The following is a 21534-nucleotide window of genomic DNA, read 5'->3' as shown; positions in this document are numbered from 1 at the left end:
CCAAGGAAGACAAGGCTTCCCAGAGGGAAGGGTGAGGAACAAAACTAAGTCTCTCAACTATTAAACTAAGATAATCTAAACTGAAATATCTAAAACTAAACTAGCAGCTAGGGGAAAAAAGGTATAGCCGTGGCACACACCAAAGGTGGACATATGAAAGCTCCAGCTCAGGCTGAGGTAGTTGAGGAAGAACTGAAGGTGGTTCACTCGCACAATCCTATAGAGTCTCGGTGTGAGGCATGAGGCAGTGTAGGATGCACGGACACACTGAAAATCTCTGCTCGAAGGCACACGGGGCGCATGCCCATCTGACGTGGAACACCCACAGGGACACTACTCGAAGAAGAACGCTGTGCTCTCCAGTTGGGGCATCCACAGAAAGTCTATGCTAGAACACAGGCATTTCCACACACAGCTCCCTCCAGCGCTACGTCCCTTCACCACGGAGCACGGTCAACTCTCCGCCACCAGATCTGAGAGCAGGAGCACAGAGCAGCCCAAGTGAGCTGTGCAGGGTCACACAGTCAGGGCCACAGCGGTGAATCCAGGCCCCTGGATTCATTGCAGTCAGCTCAGCTGCTATGAGGGGTATTCAGCAGACTGCTGCTAAGAGTGCAGCTGTGACTGTCTCAGGCATTTGACAGCAAAGCAGTAACATCAGACACAGCAGTCCCAGGCCAGTCACTTACCTGCACAGGTTTGGCTGGATACGCTAGCGAGCTCTGACAGGCACTACTGGCCACCGCAGGAGGCTGAGAAGGAACAAGTAAAAATTATTTGCTTCTCATCAACCAGCGTGTTTACCCCTCTCCCAGCGAAAAGTGTGACTGGAACCCAAAGCAAACCCAACAGACAGTGTCCTACCTCAAATGGGGAGATCCCCCCCCCACCCCGCACCCCAGCCCAGCTCAGTCTGCCCCAAATGGAGAAACATCCGCCCCATCCTGCCATGGCCCAGCCCAACCCACCCCAAGTGAACAGATGCCCACCCCATCCCATCCCGCCATGGCCCAGCACACCCCTTCCTGTGTGGAGGGATGCCCACTTCATCCTGCCATGACCCAACCCAGTCCGAGTAGAGGGACACCCATTCCATCTTGCCATGATCCAGCCCAACCTGTCCAGAGTGGAGAGATGGCCACCCCGTTCCAGCCCACCCCAAGTGAAAAGATGCCCACCCCATCCTAGTCTGCCCAGAATGGACAGACACCCACCCCATCCCACTATCGTCCAGCCCAACCCACCCTAAGTGGAGTGACACCCAGTCCAGCTCAGCCCAGCCTGAGTGGAGAGATGCCTAGCCAATCCCGCATGGTGCAGCCCAGCCCGCCCCGAGTGATGTTGGGGGCTGACCCAGCATACTCAGCTACTCAGGCCAAGGAGTTGCCAGCCCAGAGCAGAGCAGGGTCCATCTAACCCTAATGGACAATCCAGGAATGCCCTGTCATTAGGGTTGGCAGCAGGCAGATGTCTTGCAGGCTCCAGCCCCAGCCGTGAGCAACACACAGCCACACTGGGGATACCGGGGTTTGTTGTGACACAAGCGAGAGCCAATAAACACTGCCCAGGTTCAAACCCATCTGGAAGGTGGTTTTCTTGCTGGGAGAATTGGAGGAGGCAGCCCTGACACAAGCGGCCAAAATGCCCTGCCCTTTCCAGCCAAGAGAATAGCCCTACAGACTGGTAGCCATGGTAATCAGCCTTTGGGGCAGAGCATGTTTGGCCAACCTTTGGGGCAGAGCATGTTTGGCATATGGAGCTCTCCTTGGAGTTCAGGTGCAGGGTGCTTTGGGGGTCCCTGCCCAGAGTGATGGGGACAGTTAGTGAGGGGATCTGCCCTTCCCCAGGAGGCACCAAAGGAAATTTAGTTCATGCAGCTCACCCCTTACCACTTAGTTAATGAACCTCCCCAACTAATGCAGCACCCAACCAGCCCCTCAGCCATTTCTGCCAGCTGAACTCCCAGTTCATGCCTGCCAGCCCACATAAGCCATGTCCCCCACATCATGTGGACCGTCATCCCAACCTGACTCCTGACACTGCCAAGGCTGCAACCCCATCACCCATGCCTATCTCTAGCACCGCCACCACACCCCGCTGCAGCTTCCCTGCCCAGGACTCCTGTTCTACCCCAGCCCTCTCAGATGGCAGGCACAGAGGAGAGGTGCCCCGGGAGCAAAGAGCATCACTGTCAGCTTTGTGCAGATTCATATTTTGCAAAGTATTTGCAAATATGCAAATTAGCTCATTAAACTACTTTCAAATTTGCAAACAATGAGTATCTGGCCAGAAATGTCATTGCGAAGGGCAATCCACCAGAGTGGCAGGGCCAAACATGGAACTGCACCAAGCTCAGCAGGTGGGTACTAAAGGGAACAGCCATGGGGGGAGGAACTAGAAGCAGAAGAGGTAACCCAGGGACAACTGGGGGGTAATGAGGGTGCTAAAGGAAGCTAGGAGTAGGGGTGCTGGTTGAATGGGGGCTCTCAGGTCAAACAGCCAACTGCAGTTTCCTTCCTTTTACCGGCCTCCTGCCTATCAGACATGACGGACCAGGCCAGGAGGGTGGAGGGGTGGGAAGGGCCTCTCTGGCACCTACCTCATCAGTGTGGGGTCTATATGCCCCATCATAGTCCCCCCCTTCTGAGGGTAGATACATTCCTCAAATCCAGTTCTGCCCCGGTTGGAGCTCACCCAGCCCCAGGCTCACCCACTCAGCATGTGCTATGGGGCCTCTCCTGGTGGAAAGTCCTCTTTCTTCCCCACATTTTAACCTGGAGCAAACTAACTGGGGAAATGGGAGCATCTTGGGGAAGCTCAGACACAGCCTGGGCTATAGGGAGATAATACGGCCAAGCTGCAGGACCATCCCCCCAGCTCAAAGAACTGTATCAATCCTTGGCATCCAGCTCCATTGTGGGGCTCTTACAGCACCCAGTTGCCTAGCAATAGCAGAAAGCACCAACTGGAGAAGCCGAGGCACAGAGGGCCAGGCCTGCATCCCTTAGCCTATCCCTATGCTCAGATTCACACCATCCTGGGTTTGTTCTCCCCTCCAGCTCTGCAGGAACAGGCTCCTAACTGCGTAACTTGTACGACAGTGCTGCCTTGGTGTGTAACGGGGGCCTTGTGCTGCCTGTGTGGGCGTGGAAATGCAATTCCCACCACTCCAGCAGAGGGCTCTTGGGAAGGACAGTGACGGTCCACTGAAGAGGTTACAAAGGGGTGATAGGAAGCAGCCTGACTCCCCTCTCTACAGCATCATTGCAGGGACACAGTGGCCAGGAGCCCAGAATTCCCCAGTAAAAGTCCCCAGCCACGAGAGCTGCCCTCCTGCTCCCCAGGCTGCCTGGGCCATACATACCTCGGGCGGCAGCCTGCTGGGAGTCATGGGCACGTACACAGACCTGGGGCTCTTCAGGTCTGAGGTTGTGGCAATCAGATTTGGGCTGCTGATGTCGCAACTCTGAAGCTCATGCCTCACGTTCCTAGTATTGCTTCCCTCTTGAAACAAGGGGTTGGAGAGCCCGTTGGTGGTGGTGGTCACAATCCTCCTGAAACACACACACAAAAGAGCCACAGCCATATTTTCCCTCTGGTTTGATTTCACCCAAAGGCCCCCAATTTTGAGGTCTGCTGAACATCTCAATGGCTCTTTGGCAATGAGGCACAGAACAGCCCAGGATTCACCAGGGTCCTGCTGCCACCTTGCCCTAAAAACGTGCTACGTCATAAACGAAGGAGAATAATACACTTTTCAACACTACTCATGGAAAACCATATATCGTAGAAAAGATCAGACCTTAAAAGACAGATGTATATCAGGGACCTCAAAAGGTGTCCCAAGGGACTGGAAAGCACAACCAGCCCTGTGTCATCACAGATCATGATGACATCACCATTACATGCTGATTACTGGGCACATTGGGGTTCATTTGCTTCTTTTTTCAGTTTTTAAAAACAAGCCCAGCATTTTAAATCACTTTATTGCAAAAATAACTGAAGCCCACGACAGTCAGAGCTGAGTGCTATTCCTGTTTCTGCCTGAAGTGACTTTGTACCAGCTCAACTCCTCAATTACCTGAGCTGTAGAGCTAACAGGTCTGCCTGTCTGTCTATCCCATACTCATCACCTTGGAATCCAGAGACTGTGTTTTCTCCAATTTTGGAATGTGGGCAACACATTCTGTAACTCCTTTGAACACGGGTTCTTACTTCTAAAGGGTGTAGTGACCATTTTAATTTTACCAATTAAATGGTAGTTTAATTTAGCATTATTTTTCAAAGAGCTGCTGCAAGTAGTGAATTACCTTTCCTAGCTGCAGCACTGGAATGACTTAGGTTTTTGGGGGGGGGGGGGGGGGAGGGCTGTGTTAATTTCTGATGATATTTTAAATTTCTTTTTAAAAAAGGGGAAATGGGAAAATTAAAATGGACTCTGCTCCAACCCCATCTTGGTCTCTGACTCATCCTGTGCTGCACACAGTCACACAGCTCAGCCACCGGCAGGAGAGATTCATTCATTTATCCTGCACCCAGCTCCTAAATGATTCTTTGGGCAGAGATCAATAGGGCAGTTCCAACCCCATTGACAAATTTTCCAGGTTATGAGGGAATGGTCTCATGCAGCTGTTAAAAAGTCACATATATACCAGGTGAGGCATTTCCAGTACAAAGAGGGAAGTATTAATGCCACTGTACAAGGCACTGGTAAGCCCTCATCTGGAATCCTGTGTACAGTTCGGGTCAGCCATGTTCAAGACAGACGAATCCACACTGGAACTGGTGCAGAGAAGAGCTAATAGGATGATCAGGGGAACAAAGGGCCTATTTTATGAGAGGAGATTACAAGAACATGGCTTGTTGAGCCTAGCAAAATGCAGGCTGAGAGACTCTGACTGCTCTCTACAAATCGATCAGGGTAAACACCAGGGAGGGGGAAGAGCTACTGAAGCTAAAGGACAGTGTGGGCACAAGTAAAAAAAAGAGATAAACTGGCCATGAACAAATTGTGGCTGGAAATGAGAAGAAAGTTTCTAACCATCAGAGGGTGAGGTTCAGGAACAGGCTCCCAACAGGAGCAGTGGGGGCAAGAAACTGAACTTGTTTGAGGATGGAGCTGGATAAGTTTCTGAAGCGGATGAGATGCTGGAGTTACCAGTGATACCAGGGACTGGACACTATGCCCCAGGGGGCCCCTTCCAGCCTTGTGTCCTATATTCTTATATCCCACAGGTTTTGCATGGAACAGCCCCATCAGTTGTATGAACACGCTTAGCTGCTCTGTCCCAAATCTGGATGCAGAGTGCTCCCAGGAAGAGGGCACAAAGGGGCTTGTGTGTTGCCATGCAGGGTATGACAGGGTATGTCTCGATTGCTTCCTCATGCCTGACTGGGGAAAAGCCCAAGACGGTGTGTGCTTGGGACTGCTGTAAGCTCGTCCGCACGGCTGAGCGTCCAGCTGTGAATCACAGGAGCAAACCCAGCCCTGTGCTGCTCACTCGCACTGTCAGTCCTCTCCCTTTCCGGCACATCCTGGCTCTGCCACCTCACAATCTGTAAGTGCTGTGAGCAATAGCAGCGGCGAAGGTGTGGTTGTGCCTTGGGGCGCTGAGAGGCCAGCTGAGAATCCCAAGTGCTTGGCAGACACTCCGGGCATGGAGCTACTGCTTTTATAACAATGGCTACTAACTGCCAATCCCCTGAAGCCCACAGAGCCTCTGCCTGCGGATTGTAACCCGATGCCCAGAGGCGCCAGACAGGATCGGGGCCCCACTGTGCCAGACACTCTACAGTGCATGTGGTCCCAGCCCCAGGAGCCTGTGATGAGGGGACAGGGAGAGGGAGAGGGAGGAGGTGCCATGGGAGAGGGACACCCTCACAGTCTGTTACGCACACTGGGATATTGCTGCTCCTTCAGGTTTGCTTCTCGTTCCAGTTGTATCTAACTCCCCATTGGCCTGCCCCCCCCAAGAAGCCCTAAAACCCCCAGACGATGTCCAGGCTGGGACCAGAACCCAAGGGCGGGGACGGGGAGGCCTGCGATTCTAAGCCCTCCTCATAGTCGTGTAGCAACTTCCCACAAATGGCCTTTGAGCTGGGGCTTCTCAGCTCTGGGGCAGGAAGGAGAGTGAGCATTGGCCCACCTCTTTCTGGTTCAACACGAAGAGGAGCTTTCACCCTCAGAGGAGCTACTGCACCCTCCCACTGCTTCAGGTCAGGGGTGTCACACTTGGCCCAGGCATTGCTCAGGGCACATTGGTGAGAAAATGCAGTTGTGAGTGAACGAGAGCAGCAGAGAACAGAGAGCAGCTCTTTGGCCCTGTGCCCAGCCCCTCCCCAGAACCCTCAATATTCCCCTCCTGCCTAGAGAGAACACTGGCAGGGCCCTGTCAGCACCAGGACCTGCAGCTCCTTGTTTGGTGAGAGCACAGGGACAGGGTCTCATGGCACTGCAGGGAGAGTCCAAACAACTGGGCCCTGCAGGGGGTTGGGAACCATACCACGCTCTCCGGGGGGTGCTCACTTAGCAGGGAGGCCCATCAGAAACTCCTGCTGTCAGACAAGAGTGGACAGGACCTGCACCCACCCCGCTCCTCCAGGGTCCTCCTGAGCAGGCTGCTCAGTGACCAAACACCCACCAGCAGGCAGCAGATGAAGGCGGTGGGGGTGTAGGAAGGAAGAGCCCAGAACGGCTGGCCCGGCGAGGTCTCCAGAGGGTGGGTGAAGGGGTGGTATTTCAGGGATTCAGGGAATACAGCTTCCCACACCTGTCACTGATCAGAACCCAGAGCAGGGGCTTCGTGAACAACAGCAGCTCCCATGTGATGGCCAGACAGTGGCTCCTCTTGGCACGGGGCTGGGCTTGTCAGTGCAGGTCACAATGACAAAAAACACCGGGACAAATTGACCCGCTTGTCAGCAGCCTCAGGGCTGGGTTGGAGAGCCATGGGTTGGATAGGCCATGGGGAAATGAACTCTTCTCTCCCACAGGCCATAGGGGAGGTGCACAGGGGAAAGCGTGGGGACACTTGCCTGTCAGCACAGGACTCAGAGAAGCACCTGGATATCTGGAGCCAAGCACAAGTACTAGTGGCCAGTGGACTGGTGTGGAGAGAGTCAACCAACTGTATCGATTCAGTCTGTCCATCCAGCTGTCCAATCAGCCTGTCGCTTGCTCCTTACCATGGAATCTGGCTATTGTGTATCCCAGCAAATCAGAGGAGCTGCCTGCCATGGGGACTGAGCTCTGTGAGGGCACGGTACAGCAGCGGGAGTCTTACCCTTTCTGGAAGTATTTCTTCCCATTGCCTTTGTAGAACACAAAGCCTCCGATGGTCAGCATGGCTACCAGCACCACCACTGTCAGCACGGCTGCCACAACCATGTTGCTTCCACCTGTCGAGAGCCAGAGAGAGGGATCAGGGAGGGACTCAGTTTGGGGAATTCAGTCACCTATCCCAGCCCAGCCCCTGGTGGGCAGGGCAGGGCCAGACTGTCCACTGTTTTTCAGTGCTTTGGCCAATCTAAGCAGCTCCTGAAAGGAGTGTGTTACACAGCCTATCAGATGTCACCGTCAGGACATTGCTACTGCCTGCAGCCCAGCTTTTTCCTCCAGCAGGTCCACCCCGAACCCTGCCCTCCTGGCCCTAGTGAGCGCTGTACCTGATGCAATCTCCGAAAGCTTCCGCTCGCAGTAGGGCGCGGCCCAGCCGGGCTCACAGTGGCATTCCCGCTTGTGATTGCAGACCTGAAATCCAATCCGGCAGAGTTAGGGACCAGGCAGCAACTCTGACCGTGCTTTACAATGGGAGAGTTTGGGCTCAATCCTGCAGCCTCTACCCAGGTCACACTCCTATCGGCTTTAGCAGCAGTTTGGCTTTACTGAGTAGGCATGCAGGATTGGACGCCTTGTAACTGCTGCACATTTGCTCTGGCCTCAGGATCAGGACCGGTGAATTATACTGACAGCAGAAGCCCTATTCTCCTGAAGCACGGTATGAGTAACTCGTGCTGGCTTCACCCAGGACTCAGCCCAGACAGTGCCTGTCTGTCTGACATGCAACAGCGTGTGATGCTGCTGTGCCCCATTTGTCGCACTCAGCACCAGCGTCTGGAACAGTCCAGCCGCCCCATCTCAGCACCCGTGAGCAGCTCACAGATGTCCCACTGGGACAGGGCCTTCCACAATCACAGCTGCTGGAGGAGAGGAAGTTCTGCTGAACTCATTGGCAGACAATGTTCCCTCCCAACTTGGGCCAAATTGCTCCCTGAACCAAAGTGCCCAGCGAAAGGCAGGGCACAAGGCCATTGGAATGTGGCCTGATCTGTTCCTTCAGGGTGGACTTGCTGAGAAAACCAAAGTGCTGCGGGAGCTCTCTCAGGGACAAGGACCCTGTTACCACACAGTGACCACACAGCCCAGCCATGGGTGGCCTGTGACCATGTGCTTTGAGGGAGGCAATGCTGTGATGGTGCGACATGAAAAGAGACATCGTGAGTAGCATAGACAGACATAGCAAATGGACTCTGTGGGTCTTGGGAACATGACAGGTCGCTGGCTGAAAGGCTGCATTTACCAGCAGATCACAGGAAGAGACATCAGCACCGAGGTACTGCAGACTAAGCACGGGACGTGCAGTGCTGCAGGACAGGGAGAGCTGCTCTGAGATCAGACGCAGAATGGGGTGTGGACGGAGAGAGAGGAAGGTCTGTGAAGCACCAAGAACCCATGTGAGATGGTCTCAGGGGTCCAGCAGTGCATGGCAGTGGCACACAGCACATTCATGTCTGCTGTGTGCGCTCACAGAAAACATGGGGTGTCTGAGCGAAGACCTGTCAGGAACAATACTTAGCATCTTTCACCCACACACCTCCCAGCACTCTACAACACAATCAGTGCTCCAATGTTACAGCTGGGAGATCTGAGGGACAGTCGGTCCTGTACAGTCAGAGGACACCCAGAGGATCGTGGCCACACCAGCACCTCTGTGTGATGCCATGCCCTTTCCATGGCCTGAACCTACCCCGTAACCGTTGCACTTTGCAGAGCAGTTTTTGGCACCATAAATCAGGAGGTCCTGGCAGCGCCCGGCATAGCAGACCTGGAATGAGAAGGCACAATGCTTTCAGTACGGTATATACGGCACCTTGCCATCACCCATCCTGCACTCACAGCGACTCAGCAGCTATGTTACCTCCTTGCTCCTGACCTTCCCCTCCTCTCCAGCAGATCCCATGGAAAACCCATTCTTCCCCAGCACCCGCAAAGCCAAGCACACGTCACCAGCGCAGCAGACAAGAATAGCAGCAGCCTGTGCAGCGTGCTCACCATTTCCTCCCCACACTTGGTGCCTGTTGGCACTAGCGCAAGATTCGCCACCACATCAGTTTCTTCCTTGTCAGTGACAGCTGCTTTGCAGGTCACCCCCCCGAGAGACAGGGAGTAGACGCCACCCCCTCCAATGGGGGTCCTGTTCCCACTCAGGCAATGCAGCGTGCCACACTTAACGTCTCTGCGGGAAAAGTAAACGTCAGGAATGAGCGTGCTGGGTCTCATCTCGCCTTAGCATTGGCATGGCCCCAAAGCCTCGCACCCCACAGCCTGTGCCAATGTGGGACAGCTCCTCTGCCTTTTGCCTGGAGGGTGGTCTCAGTGCTAGCAAAAGGTCCTGGCTCAGCAGCCCTTGCCGATGTCTGGGCCCAGCATAGCACCCTCACCCACTTACGGGCCCCAGCTCTGACCTGCAAGAAACCATCTCTAGGGGGAGAGGGGAGCTCAGCATCTGACCAGTTGTGAGGGCAGGGGTGTGAGCAGGCCCAGCTCAGCAGCTCCTGGACAGAGACCACCAATTCCTGTTGCACACACCACCAAAGAGCCGCCTGACAGTTCAGGTCAGCACTGGTGCATCGCACTTGGGCTGGCCCCTTAGTAGTGAAGGGCTCCCTCCCTTTCTCCTTCTGGACCCCACACACTTGGCCAGGCTCCATGGCCATATGCTGGGAGCCAGCGGGGCAGCTCCAACTTGTGCAGCCTGCACTACCCTGCCAGGATCCTAGCAGGAATTAACTGTAAAATGTCCATGTCAGAGACCAGCAGGGGCCCACAGTAACATCGCTGCCTGAAGCCTGAGCTCTGTGGGGATATCAAAGTAATCTGCCTCCATTGACCCCTGAAACGGACTAACCTTCTCCCAAAAAAAGAGCAGAGAGTTGCAGAAAATGGATTCTTCAGAAAAATCTGAACATTTACACAGATACCTCGCTAAGAAGGGTGTTTCCAGCTCGTAGCATGGAGAGACATCTCAGACTCCAAGTGAATACTTGGCAGCCAAGCCAGGGCTCGGAAAAAACAAATGGCCACCAAACTGGACATTCTGGAGATGATCTCTTGAGTTTGAGGCCATGAGAGAGGACCAAGAGTCTAGCAGTAAAGAAGGAAGTTACGGATTTGGAAGAGCAAGTCACTGTGCTAGAGACTGGCCTCAGAGAGACAGAGCTGCAGAGCCGCATGGCACAGATGGAGCAGAGAGAGAGAGATGCAGCTTAAACTGCATGATTCAGAAAACAGAAGGAGAAGGAACACAAGAATTAAGGGACTACCTGAAAACACTGAAGGAGGAAATCCAATCTGGCATGTAAAAACGGTGGTTGAGGAATTGTTAAATTTGAGCTCTCTGAGAGAGTTGACAGTGGAGAGAGCGCATAGAGTGCTGCTCCCCCGCAGCTAAGCCTTTTAATAGACCCAGAGACCTAACTGTGAAATTTCACGGTTATCAGCAGAAAAATTTAATTATGAAAAAAGCCAGAGAGCGTTCAGAACTCATACTCAAAGGCTACAAGCTGCAATTTTCCACAATCTCTCTGCCGTAACTTAAAAAAAGAGGAGTTGGGGGAAATTACATCAGCACTCAGAAGGGCAGAAATCCACGACAACTGGGGATTCCCAGTCAGACTCTCTTTCAGCTTCAAAAATCAGCATTATTTAGGCTATGTCTACACTACAGACGTTACAGCGGCAGGGCACTGCAGGCAGGCAGTAACATGAAGTGGGAGGGCAAGGAAGAAGAGAAGAGTGGCTAGTCCTACAAGAAGAGAAGAATCAGTGGCGATAGCCGAAGTCTGGAGTCCCAGGAGGATACAGGATGACTTGCAGAAGATTGCCAGGGACGACAAGAGGAAGGCCAGAAAATCACACCAACATCAGCAAGAGGCAGGTTTATGTGATTGGTGACTCCCTACTGAGAAGAATGGACAGGCCTGTCACCAGAGCTGATCCGGAGAACAGAAGGGTGTGCTGTCCGCCGGGAGCTAAGATACGGGTTGTGGACCTGAGGCTGAAGAGTATCCTAATGGGAGCAGGAAAGAATCCACTGATTGTCCTTCATGTGCGAACAAATGATAGGGCTAGATTCTTGTTGGAAAGCATCAAGGGAGACTACGCCAGGCTGGGGAAGACGCTTAAAGAAACAGAGGCTCAGATGACCTTCAGTAGGATTGTACCTGCCCCTAGAGGAGGACAGTGAAGGCAAGACAAGCTTATGATGATCAACAGATGGTTCAGGCCGTGGTGGCATAAGGAGGGCTTTGGGGTGTTCAACCACTGGGAGGCATTCACAGACAGAAGACTGTTCTCATGGGATGGACTCCACCTAAGTAGGGAGGGAACTAGACTTCTGGGATGGGGGTTGGCACAACCAATTAAAAGAGCTTTAAACTAGGAATTTGGGGAGATGGTTGGGAGATGCTCATGTAATCTCCATGCCTGATTCTAATACTGACTAGGAGGAAAATACAGAAAGTGAGAATGCAGCAATGGAGAAAGGAACGGCAGCGGCTATGAGAACGGACAAAAAGAGGAAAGAGTGCCAATACCAATGACACTAACTGTCGGATAGGCGATACTGGAAGTAACCTGACTGTACCTAATCAGGTGACGAATCTGGGCTAAGCCAAGCAGAAACAACTAGGATGTTTGTACACCAATGCAAGGAGCGCATTTTAGTACATTTTTCCTGGGTGTAAAATGGAAGAACTAGCTCTACTGGTGCAGGAAATGAAACCAGATATTATAGGGGTAACAGGAACGTGGTGGAACAGTCGTCATGACAGGAACACAGGTGTCGAAGAGTGTGTGCTGTTCAGGAAAGACCGGAATAAAGGTAAAGATGGGAGCGTAGCAGCATAGTATATTAATGACAAGGTAGATTGTAAAGAAATTAGAAGTGAGAGAATGGATAGAACAGAGTCTGTTTGGATCAAAATCACTTTGGGGAAGAAAGCTACCTCTGAAATAGTGCTTGGGATGTACTACAAACACCCAGGGTCTGATCTGGGTATGGAGAGAGACCTGTTTAATGTTTTTAATGAAATAAATACTACAGGGAATTGTGTGATTATGAGAGACTTTAATTTCCCAGATATAGATTGGAGAACAAATGCAATTGATAATGGTAGGGCTCAGATTTTCCTGGAGGTGATAGCCGACAGATTTCTTCAACAAATAGACACTGAACCAACGAAAAAGATGATGCCATTTTAGATTGGTTATTGGTGAATAGTTAGGACCTCATAGAGGAACTGGTTGTAGGTTGCAACCTTGGTTCAAGTGATTATGAGTTAATTCAGTTAAAACTAGATGGAAGGATAAACAAAAACAGACCTGCAACTAGGGTCCTTGATTTCAAAAGGGCAAACTTTAAAAAATAAAGGGAATTAGCTAGAGAAGTGGACTTGACTGAAGAACTCAAGGATCTGAACGTGGAGGAGGCTTGGAATTACTTTAAGACAAAGTTGTGGAAGTTATCTGAAGCCTGAATCCCAAGCAAGGGCAAAAAAATTGTAGGGAAGGGTTGCAGACCATGCTGGATGAGCAAGCATCTCAAACAGGTGATTAAGAGAAAGATGAAAGCCTCCAAGGAATGGAAGATGGGATGGGTCAGCAAAGTAAGCCATCTCTCGGTGGTCAGACAGTGTGGGGAAAAAGAGTTCTGCCAAAAGCCAATCAGAGTTGTACCTTGCAAAGGGAATTAGAACCAACAGTAAAAGGTTCTTTAGCCATATAAATAAGAAAACATGGAAAGAAGAAGTGGGACCACTAAGCACTGCGAGGAGCAATAAATACTGGGGTAGAGATTAAAAATAACCTAGGCATGTCCCAATACCTAAACAAATATTTTGCCTCAGTTTCTAATAAGGGTAATAAGAAGCTTAAGGACAGTAGCAGGGTAGCTAATGTAATGAGGGTATGGAAGTAGAAATTACCACATCCGAAGGGGAAGTCAAACTCAAATAGGACTAAACTGGTGGGCCTAACCAAAAGAAGGCTGAGGGGAGATATGATTGCTCTCTATAAATACATCAGAGGGATAAATACCAGGGAGGGAGAGGAATTATTGGAGTTAAGCGCCAATGTGGACACAAGAACAAATGGATATAAACTGGCCATCAACAAGTTTAGGCTTGAAATTAGGCAAAGGTTTCCAACCATCAGAGTTAAGTTCTGGAACAGCCTTCCAAGGGGAGCAGTGGGGACAAAAAACCTAACTGGCTTCAAGACTCAGCTTGATACATTTATGGAGGGGGTGGTATGATGGGACTGCCTACAATGGCACGTAGCCGATCTGTGACTGCCAGCAGCAAATATCTCCAACAGCCAGTGATGGGGAAGAGCTCTGAATTACTACAGAGAATTTTTCCCAGGTGTCTGGCTGGTGGGTCTTGACAAAATGCTCAGGGTCCAAGTAATTGCCATATCTGGGGTCAAAAAGGAATGTTTCTCCAAGTCAGACTGGCAGAGACCTTGTGTGTGGGGGGGGTGAGGTGGGGGGAGGGTTGCCTTCCTCTGCAGCATGGGGCACGTCTCACTTGCAGGTTTAAACTAATGTAAATGGTGAATTCACTGTAACTGGAAGTCTTTAAATCATGATTTGAGGATTTCAGTAACTCAGAGAGAGGTTATGGGTCTATTACAGGAGTGGATGGGCGAGGGTCTGTAGCCTGCAATGTGCAGGAGGTCAGACTAGATGATCATGATGGTCCCTTCTGGCCTTAAAGCCTATGAGGAGGGGGCAAATTATGAACATGAAAGGTTATTGGTTTCCCCAGACATTTTTTGCTTCAGCTAAAGAAAAGAAGAGAGGAGTGGGCATGATATTTGTTAAACATGTACCTTTTTAGATTAAAGATCAATTTCAGGATAAAGAGGGATAGATTATCTTATTGAAGGGCACAATTGCTGGGTTATTAATAACAGTGGCTCAGTGTATGCTCCCAAGCAAAACAAAAAAACCTTCTTTAAGGACTTCTTTAAAATACAGCAATGCTTTGGGGAAGGGGAAATTATACTTGGAGGAGATTTCAGTTGCACATTGATTCTTATTGGGACAGGTGGGATAAGAAAGCCAAGGTGGATAGGGACGTAGGTGCAGCACTGACGTCTCTGTGCCTACAGTTGAATCTCTCAGTTTGCTGGAGAGAATGGCACCCAGGGTACGGAATTACATATTTCATTCACATCCTCATCAGTTGTGTACTAGAATAGATTTAATGTTAATCTCTAAATTCTTAATGAAGCAGACAAGAACGGCAGAAACTGGCACCATTACATGGTCAGATTGTGCACCATTGAAAATAATACTTGATGGCTGGGATGGTCCCCAAAAATCACTTTTTGGGAAAATGAACTGCTTACTTCTCCAGGACAAAGGTCGAGTTGCAGCCATTGTTCAATACTTTCAAATAAATATACTGACAATATAAAAAAAAAAAGAGGTCTTCTGTGGGAGGCAAGTGAAGCAATATTTAGGGGCCAGTTAATAAGCAGAATCTTTCAACTGAAAAAAGAAAGAGCTCAAGAAAAAATAAAACTAGAACAGGAGATACCAAGTTTAAAAGCCATTCATAAAAATGTAGGTTAAAAAAAAGCATATCCACAACTAACTAATATGAAAGGGAAATTCAGTATGTTGATGACAGATGCCACTGAAAATGCTCTTAGGTATTCAACGCGGATGTTTTATGAAAAAAGGGAATAAATGTGATAAACTCTGGGCTCAAAAGCTTAAACAGATTAAAGATCAAATATTATTTCATCAATTAAAAACAATCAGTAAAGGATAATTACACACCCTAAAGAAATATGTGCTACTTTTGCCACTTACTATAAAAACCTCTATACGTCAGATACTCCAAATTCTGAAGTTACTGAAAAATATCTGGAAGTTTCAGACTTGCCAAATATAAATAAAATTGATAAAGAAACTTTAGATAAAGAAATAACAGAAGAAGAAGAAATTTTAGATGCAGTAGCAAATATCAAAAGTGGAAAACTCTAAAACCTTAGTGGCTTCCCAGCTGAATTTTACAAAGTATTTAAGGAGGTATTAGTGGGTCCCTGGAGTGATACTTTTAATGTTATTCTGTTAGGGAAGGAACTTCAACAACCCTATGGAAGAAATGGAGGTTACTTATTGTAACTGGGAGTTCTTTTGAGATCCGTGGTCTCTATCTATATTCCACACATGAGTATGCATGCGCGCCATGTGCCTGAGTCCAGAAATTCTTACAAGCAGTGTCTGCATTCTTACAATGCGGGTCAAACTTGTCCAGTTCCTCTTCTTAATGCAATCCCACATGATCCGAAGCAGAGGGGATGGAGGGAAGGTAGTGGAATTCATATGGGGACCACACATCTCAAAGAACTTGCAGTTAAGTAAGTAAAGCCCACTTCTTCAAGAGATGGTCCCTATGTATCTTCCACCAATGGGTGACTGGCAAGCAGTGCTGAGACTAGACGTGGGTGTGAGGAAGCTTGTAGCAAATAAGCTTGCAGCACTGCAGGTTCCACTGCTGCATCCACAGCAGAGGCATGAACTAAAGTGCAGTGTGTCGCGAACATGTGGACAGAACTCTAGAGGCTTCCCTGCAGGTGTCTTGTGACATAGGGATGCCCTGGAGGCAGCCTGCACTCTCATGGAGTGAACTGTGGATCTGGAGGGAGGGATTTTTGCTACCCTGTAGCACTGTAGGATGCGTCCTGAAACCCACTTAGAAATGTTCTGGGACGATCTAGCTTGTCCATGTGATCTTTCTGCAATGGTGATAGAATGTCTAAATGATTTTCTAATAGGTTTGGTCCATTGCAAGTAGAAGTAAGTGAACAGTTTGATTGATGTGGAACTCAGAATCCACCTGAAGGAGAAACTTAGGGTGTATGTGAAGAGGGACCTTTTCTTTGTGAAAAAAGGGTCCACCAGGATGGCTCTGAGTTCGCCAACCCTCCTGGCTGAAGAGACAGCCACAAAAATGCTACCGTCATGGACAGGTGGGGGCATGGAACATGTCACCATGGGTTCGAAGGGAGGACTGGTGAGTCTTGACAGGACGAGATTAATTCCCCATGGAGGTGTTGGTTTAACCACTGGTGGGAAGGTCCTTATTAGGTCTTTCATAAACCATACTATAGTTGGGTGAGTAAGATGTAACGTCCCTCCACCGGAGGGAGGAATGCACTAATCACTGCTAGGTGCTCCTGCAGCGAATAAAGGGAGAGACCTGAGGTCTTCAAAGACAGGAGATTAATATAAAATGACCAGGATACTTGCAGTGGCTGGAGAATGTTGGTGGAGTTGTGCCCAGGCCAAGAAATGTCTCCATTTAGCCAGGTAGCAGGTTCTAGTAGAACCTTCCCTACTTTGGTTAAGGATAATTTGAACAGGCGCCAAACATGAGCATTCTGTCTGATGCCCATCCAGGGCGTGAGGTGGCAAGACCTTGGGTTGGGATGCTGGATTTTCCCCGTCCTGAGCTAGGAGATCTGGGAGTGGGCGGATCCTAATTAGGGGGCATACAGGATTCATCAGAAGTGTCTGGGTGCTTAGAGAATACTGTTGGCTTCACTGTGACATATCCTCCCTACAACCGTGGAAGCAAAGGAATGGGAGGAAAGGCATATCCGAGGTTGTTTGTCCATCGCCCTGGGAGCCATTACCCATGGCTCTTGCGGAGCAATATAGGGAAAGCTTCCTGTTCGTTTGGGATAAAAAGAGGTCCCATTGTGGTGTTCCCCATTGTGTAAATATCTCGTTTAGGACTGTGTCGTAGATCTCCCACTCGTGGTCTGCCAAGAAGTCTCTGCTTAGTCTGCCTTCAAGGGAGTTGTGGATATCCAGAAGGGTAAGCAGCCTGTATCATAATACAGTTCCTGATGCATCAGTTCCATAGTCTGATGGCTTCCAGGCAGAGGGGATCAGATCTTGCCCCTCCCTTATTATGCAGATCACAGTGGTGATATAGTCTGACATTATCTGTATATGGAGTGAGTGTATGAGCTGGAGGAAGGCCTTGCATGTAAGGCAGACTGCCCTCAGTTCCAGTATGTTGATGTGTAGTCTAGCCTCTTTTGGAGTCCCGGTGCCCTGAGCAATGTCGTTGTCCAAGGGAGCACCCCCCACAGGAGGGAGGCATCCATCACAATGGTGGCTCTGTGGGTGGGAGAGCGGAAGGGAACTCCCACCATAATCTTTCCTGGGTTCGACCACCAGGCAATGGAGGAGATAACTCTGGTGGCAATGGGCTCCTTGTCCAGTCGATAGAATGAGTGGAGCCAGGTTTGCACGCACCGCAAGTGGAACCTGGCGAATGGTGTCGAGTAGGTGCATGGGGCCATGAGGCCTAACAGTGAAAGGCACCTGTGCACTTTAGTTCCTGGTCTGCAGGTAATGCGTGAAATAAGGGTGCTCATGATATGAAATCTGACTGAGGGGGAGGAACGCTCTCGTGGAAACCATGTATAAAATTGCCCCTATAAGGTTTATCGACATTGTGGGTGACAAAACGGACTATTCTCTAGTTAAGTGAATGCCTAGATCTGATGGAAGCTGTATGAAGAACCTGTATGAAGAACCAAGTTACTGACTTGACCTCCTGATGTGAGCAGCTTACCAGGAGCCAATCATCCAGGTATGGCAATATCATATAGCCCTAGCATCTCATCTGGGCTGCTACCACAGAGAAAACCTTTCAAAATACTCCGGGTGCCCTTGCTTGCCCAAAAGGAGAGGATTTGCAACTAGAAGTGTTCCTGGCCGATCATAAACCTGTGTGAGGAGTGAATGTCCACATGGAAATATACGTCCTTCATGTCAAGAGTCGCGGATCACATCCCCTCCTGAAGGCAGGGGATTACTGCTGCCGATGGAATCATCTGGAATTTCAGCTTTCAAATAAAGATGTTGAGTTGCCAAAGGTCCAGGAAAGGTTTTAAGAAATACGATGAGTAGAAGAGGAGACTGAGACTGTTGATAAGGGAGAAACATATCATCTGGTGTTATGTAAGTGTCCATATGCCCTGGTGTCCGAGAAGTTCCAGGAGTCCATGGCAGCAGGGCAGTCCTTGGATGAATGAGGTGGTACTGACAATGGGTCTGGACCAGCGCTTGTGGATGGAGCCGTTGAACACTGGTCCTTGCACTTCAGTACCCAGATGATCAATGGAACTTTTTAACTGCTTTGCCCTCCAATCTGGGGGTCTTTAGCAGAGCCAGTCCCTCAGGTTCCATGCATGAAGTTTCCATGGGAGTGCCCTCTTCCCTCATGGTTAGCCCTAGAAGGAGTCTTTGGGCTTAAGTGGTGGAGGTTCTGCTCCTAGGCATATGCTTGAAGGGAACTGCTCGTTAGTTGAGGCCTCTGTACAGCGCATGTGCAGGCCAATGGACACTGCTTGGAAGAATTTCCAGACTCAGGTAGGCATGTATACCCACCTATGGAATACACATAGGGACCATCACTCAAAGAAGCTATTGTTGTTCTACCCTGAAGCTGGAAAAGACCCTACCATATGTAGTTCTTATAGGCCCATATCACTGCTGCATCATGACAGATTTTAGCAAAAATACTAGCTAGCCGATTGCAGTCCATGCTCTTGGTGAATATAAGCTCACATCAAACTGGGTTAATTAAGGATAGACAATTTCAAACAATATTCAAAGACTCCTTGGAATCATCCATAATGCTAGAGCAAAGAAAGATCCATTTATTTTCTTATCATTTGATGCAGAGAAAGCCTTTGGTAGAATAGAGTGGAACTTTCTGTTTCAAGTCCTGTCCTATGTGGACATTGGTCCCCAGTTCCTTAAAATGCTCTTTACACCAGCCCAAAAGCAGGTGTGTGAGTTAATGGATTTAAATCTCCATTTGAATTATGCAGAGGAACTAGGCAGGGATGTCCATTGTCTCCTTTTTGCCCTGGCCATGGAGCCTTTTGCACAGAGAATAAGGAATAATGAATATATCACAGCAATAAAACTTGCAGGAACATACCCGAAAATAGCTTTATTTTCAGATGATGTAATACTATATTTATCTGAGTGAAATATTTCCCTAAAATTAATATATAAGGAAATCCAGGACTTTGGGAAAGCATCTGGATTTACAGTAAATTATGCCAAATCTGAACTGCCAGATTTAAATTTGCCAGACTTAAGAAGTCATTCCCCCAGAAAACATTTGGGTACAAATGGGCAACAAATTCTGTAAGATACCCAAGAACAGTCACAGTGGATCAGACCAATGGTCCATTTAGTCCAGTAGTCTTCAGAGGCAATGAACAGAACTGGGCAATTTTGACTGATCCATCCTCTGTTGACTGATCCATCCTCTGTTGTCCAATCCCAGCTTCCGGCAGTTGGAGGTTTAGGGGCACCCGGAGCATCTTGGAATTTGTATCTTAAGCAACCTAGACAGGGTTTACGATTTAAATATCAAACCACTACTTCAGCAAATTAAAAAAGATCTGGAGTGCTAGGGCTAATATGCAATTTCTTGATTGGGAAGAACAGCCAAAGTCAAAATGAACATTTTCCAAGGATATTTTACTTGTTTCAAAATCTTCCTGGTAATCAAACCAGATAAAACTCTAGCAGGAATACAGAGGATGTTGTTAGAATTTATATGGACTAAGAAAAGACCAAGTGTGAGTCCAGATACTTTGTATTGATCCATTAACCAGGGTGGACTAGCTATCCCAAATATTCTATCCAACCAGACAGCTCAAAGCAGTAGTTCACTGGGGACTCTAAACCAGCCAAACACTGGGTCTTTACTGAACAAGAAAATTGTGGCAATGTAAGCTCTTCTAGACTACCATGGACTAATAAAAAAAAAATCACACGCTCCAGAAATCTGTACACATTCTTTATCGTAAGCTATGGGTTTGGGATGGAACTAGAGATTAAATAAATCATGTTACCAAACCAGTGACACCCATTGCAAACAATACAAATCTTAACCCAAATCACGAACCGGAGAGCTTAAAGACTTGAAAAGCCATAGAATACGCACAGTTGGCCAGTTATTCAGCAAAGAAACTTTTCTAACTTATTTAGAGATCAAAACTAACTTTAACTGGACCATTCTCCTCTCCCAAGTACTAGTACTTTCAAGTTATGCATTATGTTTTTTGACTTTCTAGAAAAGCAGTTTTATACAGAAAGCTAACTTTAATAAAAGAAATGGAGTCTGCTCAATTAGGAAACAAACAAGTATAATTAATTTATTGATTGACATCTCTGCAGATAACTTTCCTAACAAAAAAATGCCCATATATGACATGGTAGGAAAAGGACGTGGATAGATGAATTACCACAGACGAATGGGCTTTGATCTGGAAAACAGGACCAGTAAAGCTCAGTCTGTAGCACAATAAAAGAAAATGTATTTAAGATACTGTTTCAACTCAAACAGGTTATGCTATATATATAGAAAGAAAGAGAAAGAGAGAGTGAGAGAGATTGAATGGGGATAAATGGTGGCGAAATTGTGGTGAAAGAAGAGATTTTATGCATATATAGTGGACATGTTCAGTCACTGAACAGTACTGGGATGAAATTCGTAACCAGATATCACCAACTGTTGGATATTTATTACCAAATGATCCCAAGCTGCTGGGCTACTGATAGCCTAACCACAGAAGAACGATTCAAAAAACATGGGAGGTTGTTATGGAAAAATTAACACACCAGTTACATACCCAACAAAATAGATAGGGGACAAATAGTTACTTAGATACTTAGTTACCATTTATTCACTATTCAGACAAAGTACCTTCGTCTGCAAAAGAACCAGCACACCTGTCCAGTTGTTTTTGTTTGTTTGTTTATTTAACATTTGGTAGACAGGCCTGGTCTGTTAAATGTGTGTAATCAGAGAATTCACTACATTTAATAAAATCACCAGAAATGATATGTCATTAGTAGTGTAAAGGTGCTCAGTGTAACATGATAAAACCCTGCTAAATAGAGAGATTCAATAATTATATTACTGAATAGTGTTTCTCTAAACACTGCTGTAATGATTACTGTATTGTCTCTGATATTTACATAGCTGGAATTTGTAAACCTGTCAAAACTTCCTAGATAAAGACATGGCTTAAAATAAAAAAAAGTGCCCTGTCCCTGAAAGCAAAGGACTGGAGCATGGCCCCTCACACAATGGCCTGGAACTGCAGCTTGGGGACACCACCTCCTCCTTATAGAG

At 48.4% G+C, this 21534-nt stretch overlaps 1 protein-coding gene across 3 annotated transcripts in view; it reads right to left on the bottom strand.

The window, feature by feature from the left end:
- ADAM8 (ADAM metallopeptidase domain 8) overlaps window positions 1-21534 on the bottom strand; it is a 98429-nt gene that overhangs the window by 8009 nt on the left and 68886 nt on the right. For all 3 annotated transcript variants that reach the window (XM_043551785.1, XM_037904937.2, XM_037904938.2), the window contains exons 16-21: window positions 9332-9515; window positions 9027-9104; window positions 7666-7750; window positions 7284-7398; window positions 3365-3554; window positions 690-752 (exon numbers count right to left, since the gene is read on the bottom strand). In XM_043551785.1, coding sequence (XP_043407720.1) covers window positions 690-752; window positions 3365-3554; window positions 7284-7398; window positions 7666-7750; window positions 9027-9104; window positions 9332-9515 — 715 coding nt within the window. The remainder of the gene's footprint in view (window positions 1-689; window positions 753-3364; window positions 3555-7283; window positions 7399-7665; window positions 7751-9026; window positions 9105-9331; window positions 9516-21534) is intronic.

Source organism: Chelonia mydas, chromosome 7, assembly GCF_015237465.2.
Source record: "Chelonia mydas isolate rCheMyd1 chromosome 7, rCheMyd1.pri.v2, whole genome shotgun sequence".
Taxonomy (NCBI): Eukaryota; Metazoa; Chordata; order Testudines; family Cheloniidae; genus Chelonia; species Chelonia mydas.
This window is presented reverse-complemented; position numbering and strand designations above follow the sequence as displayed.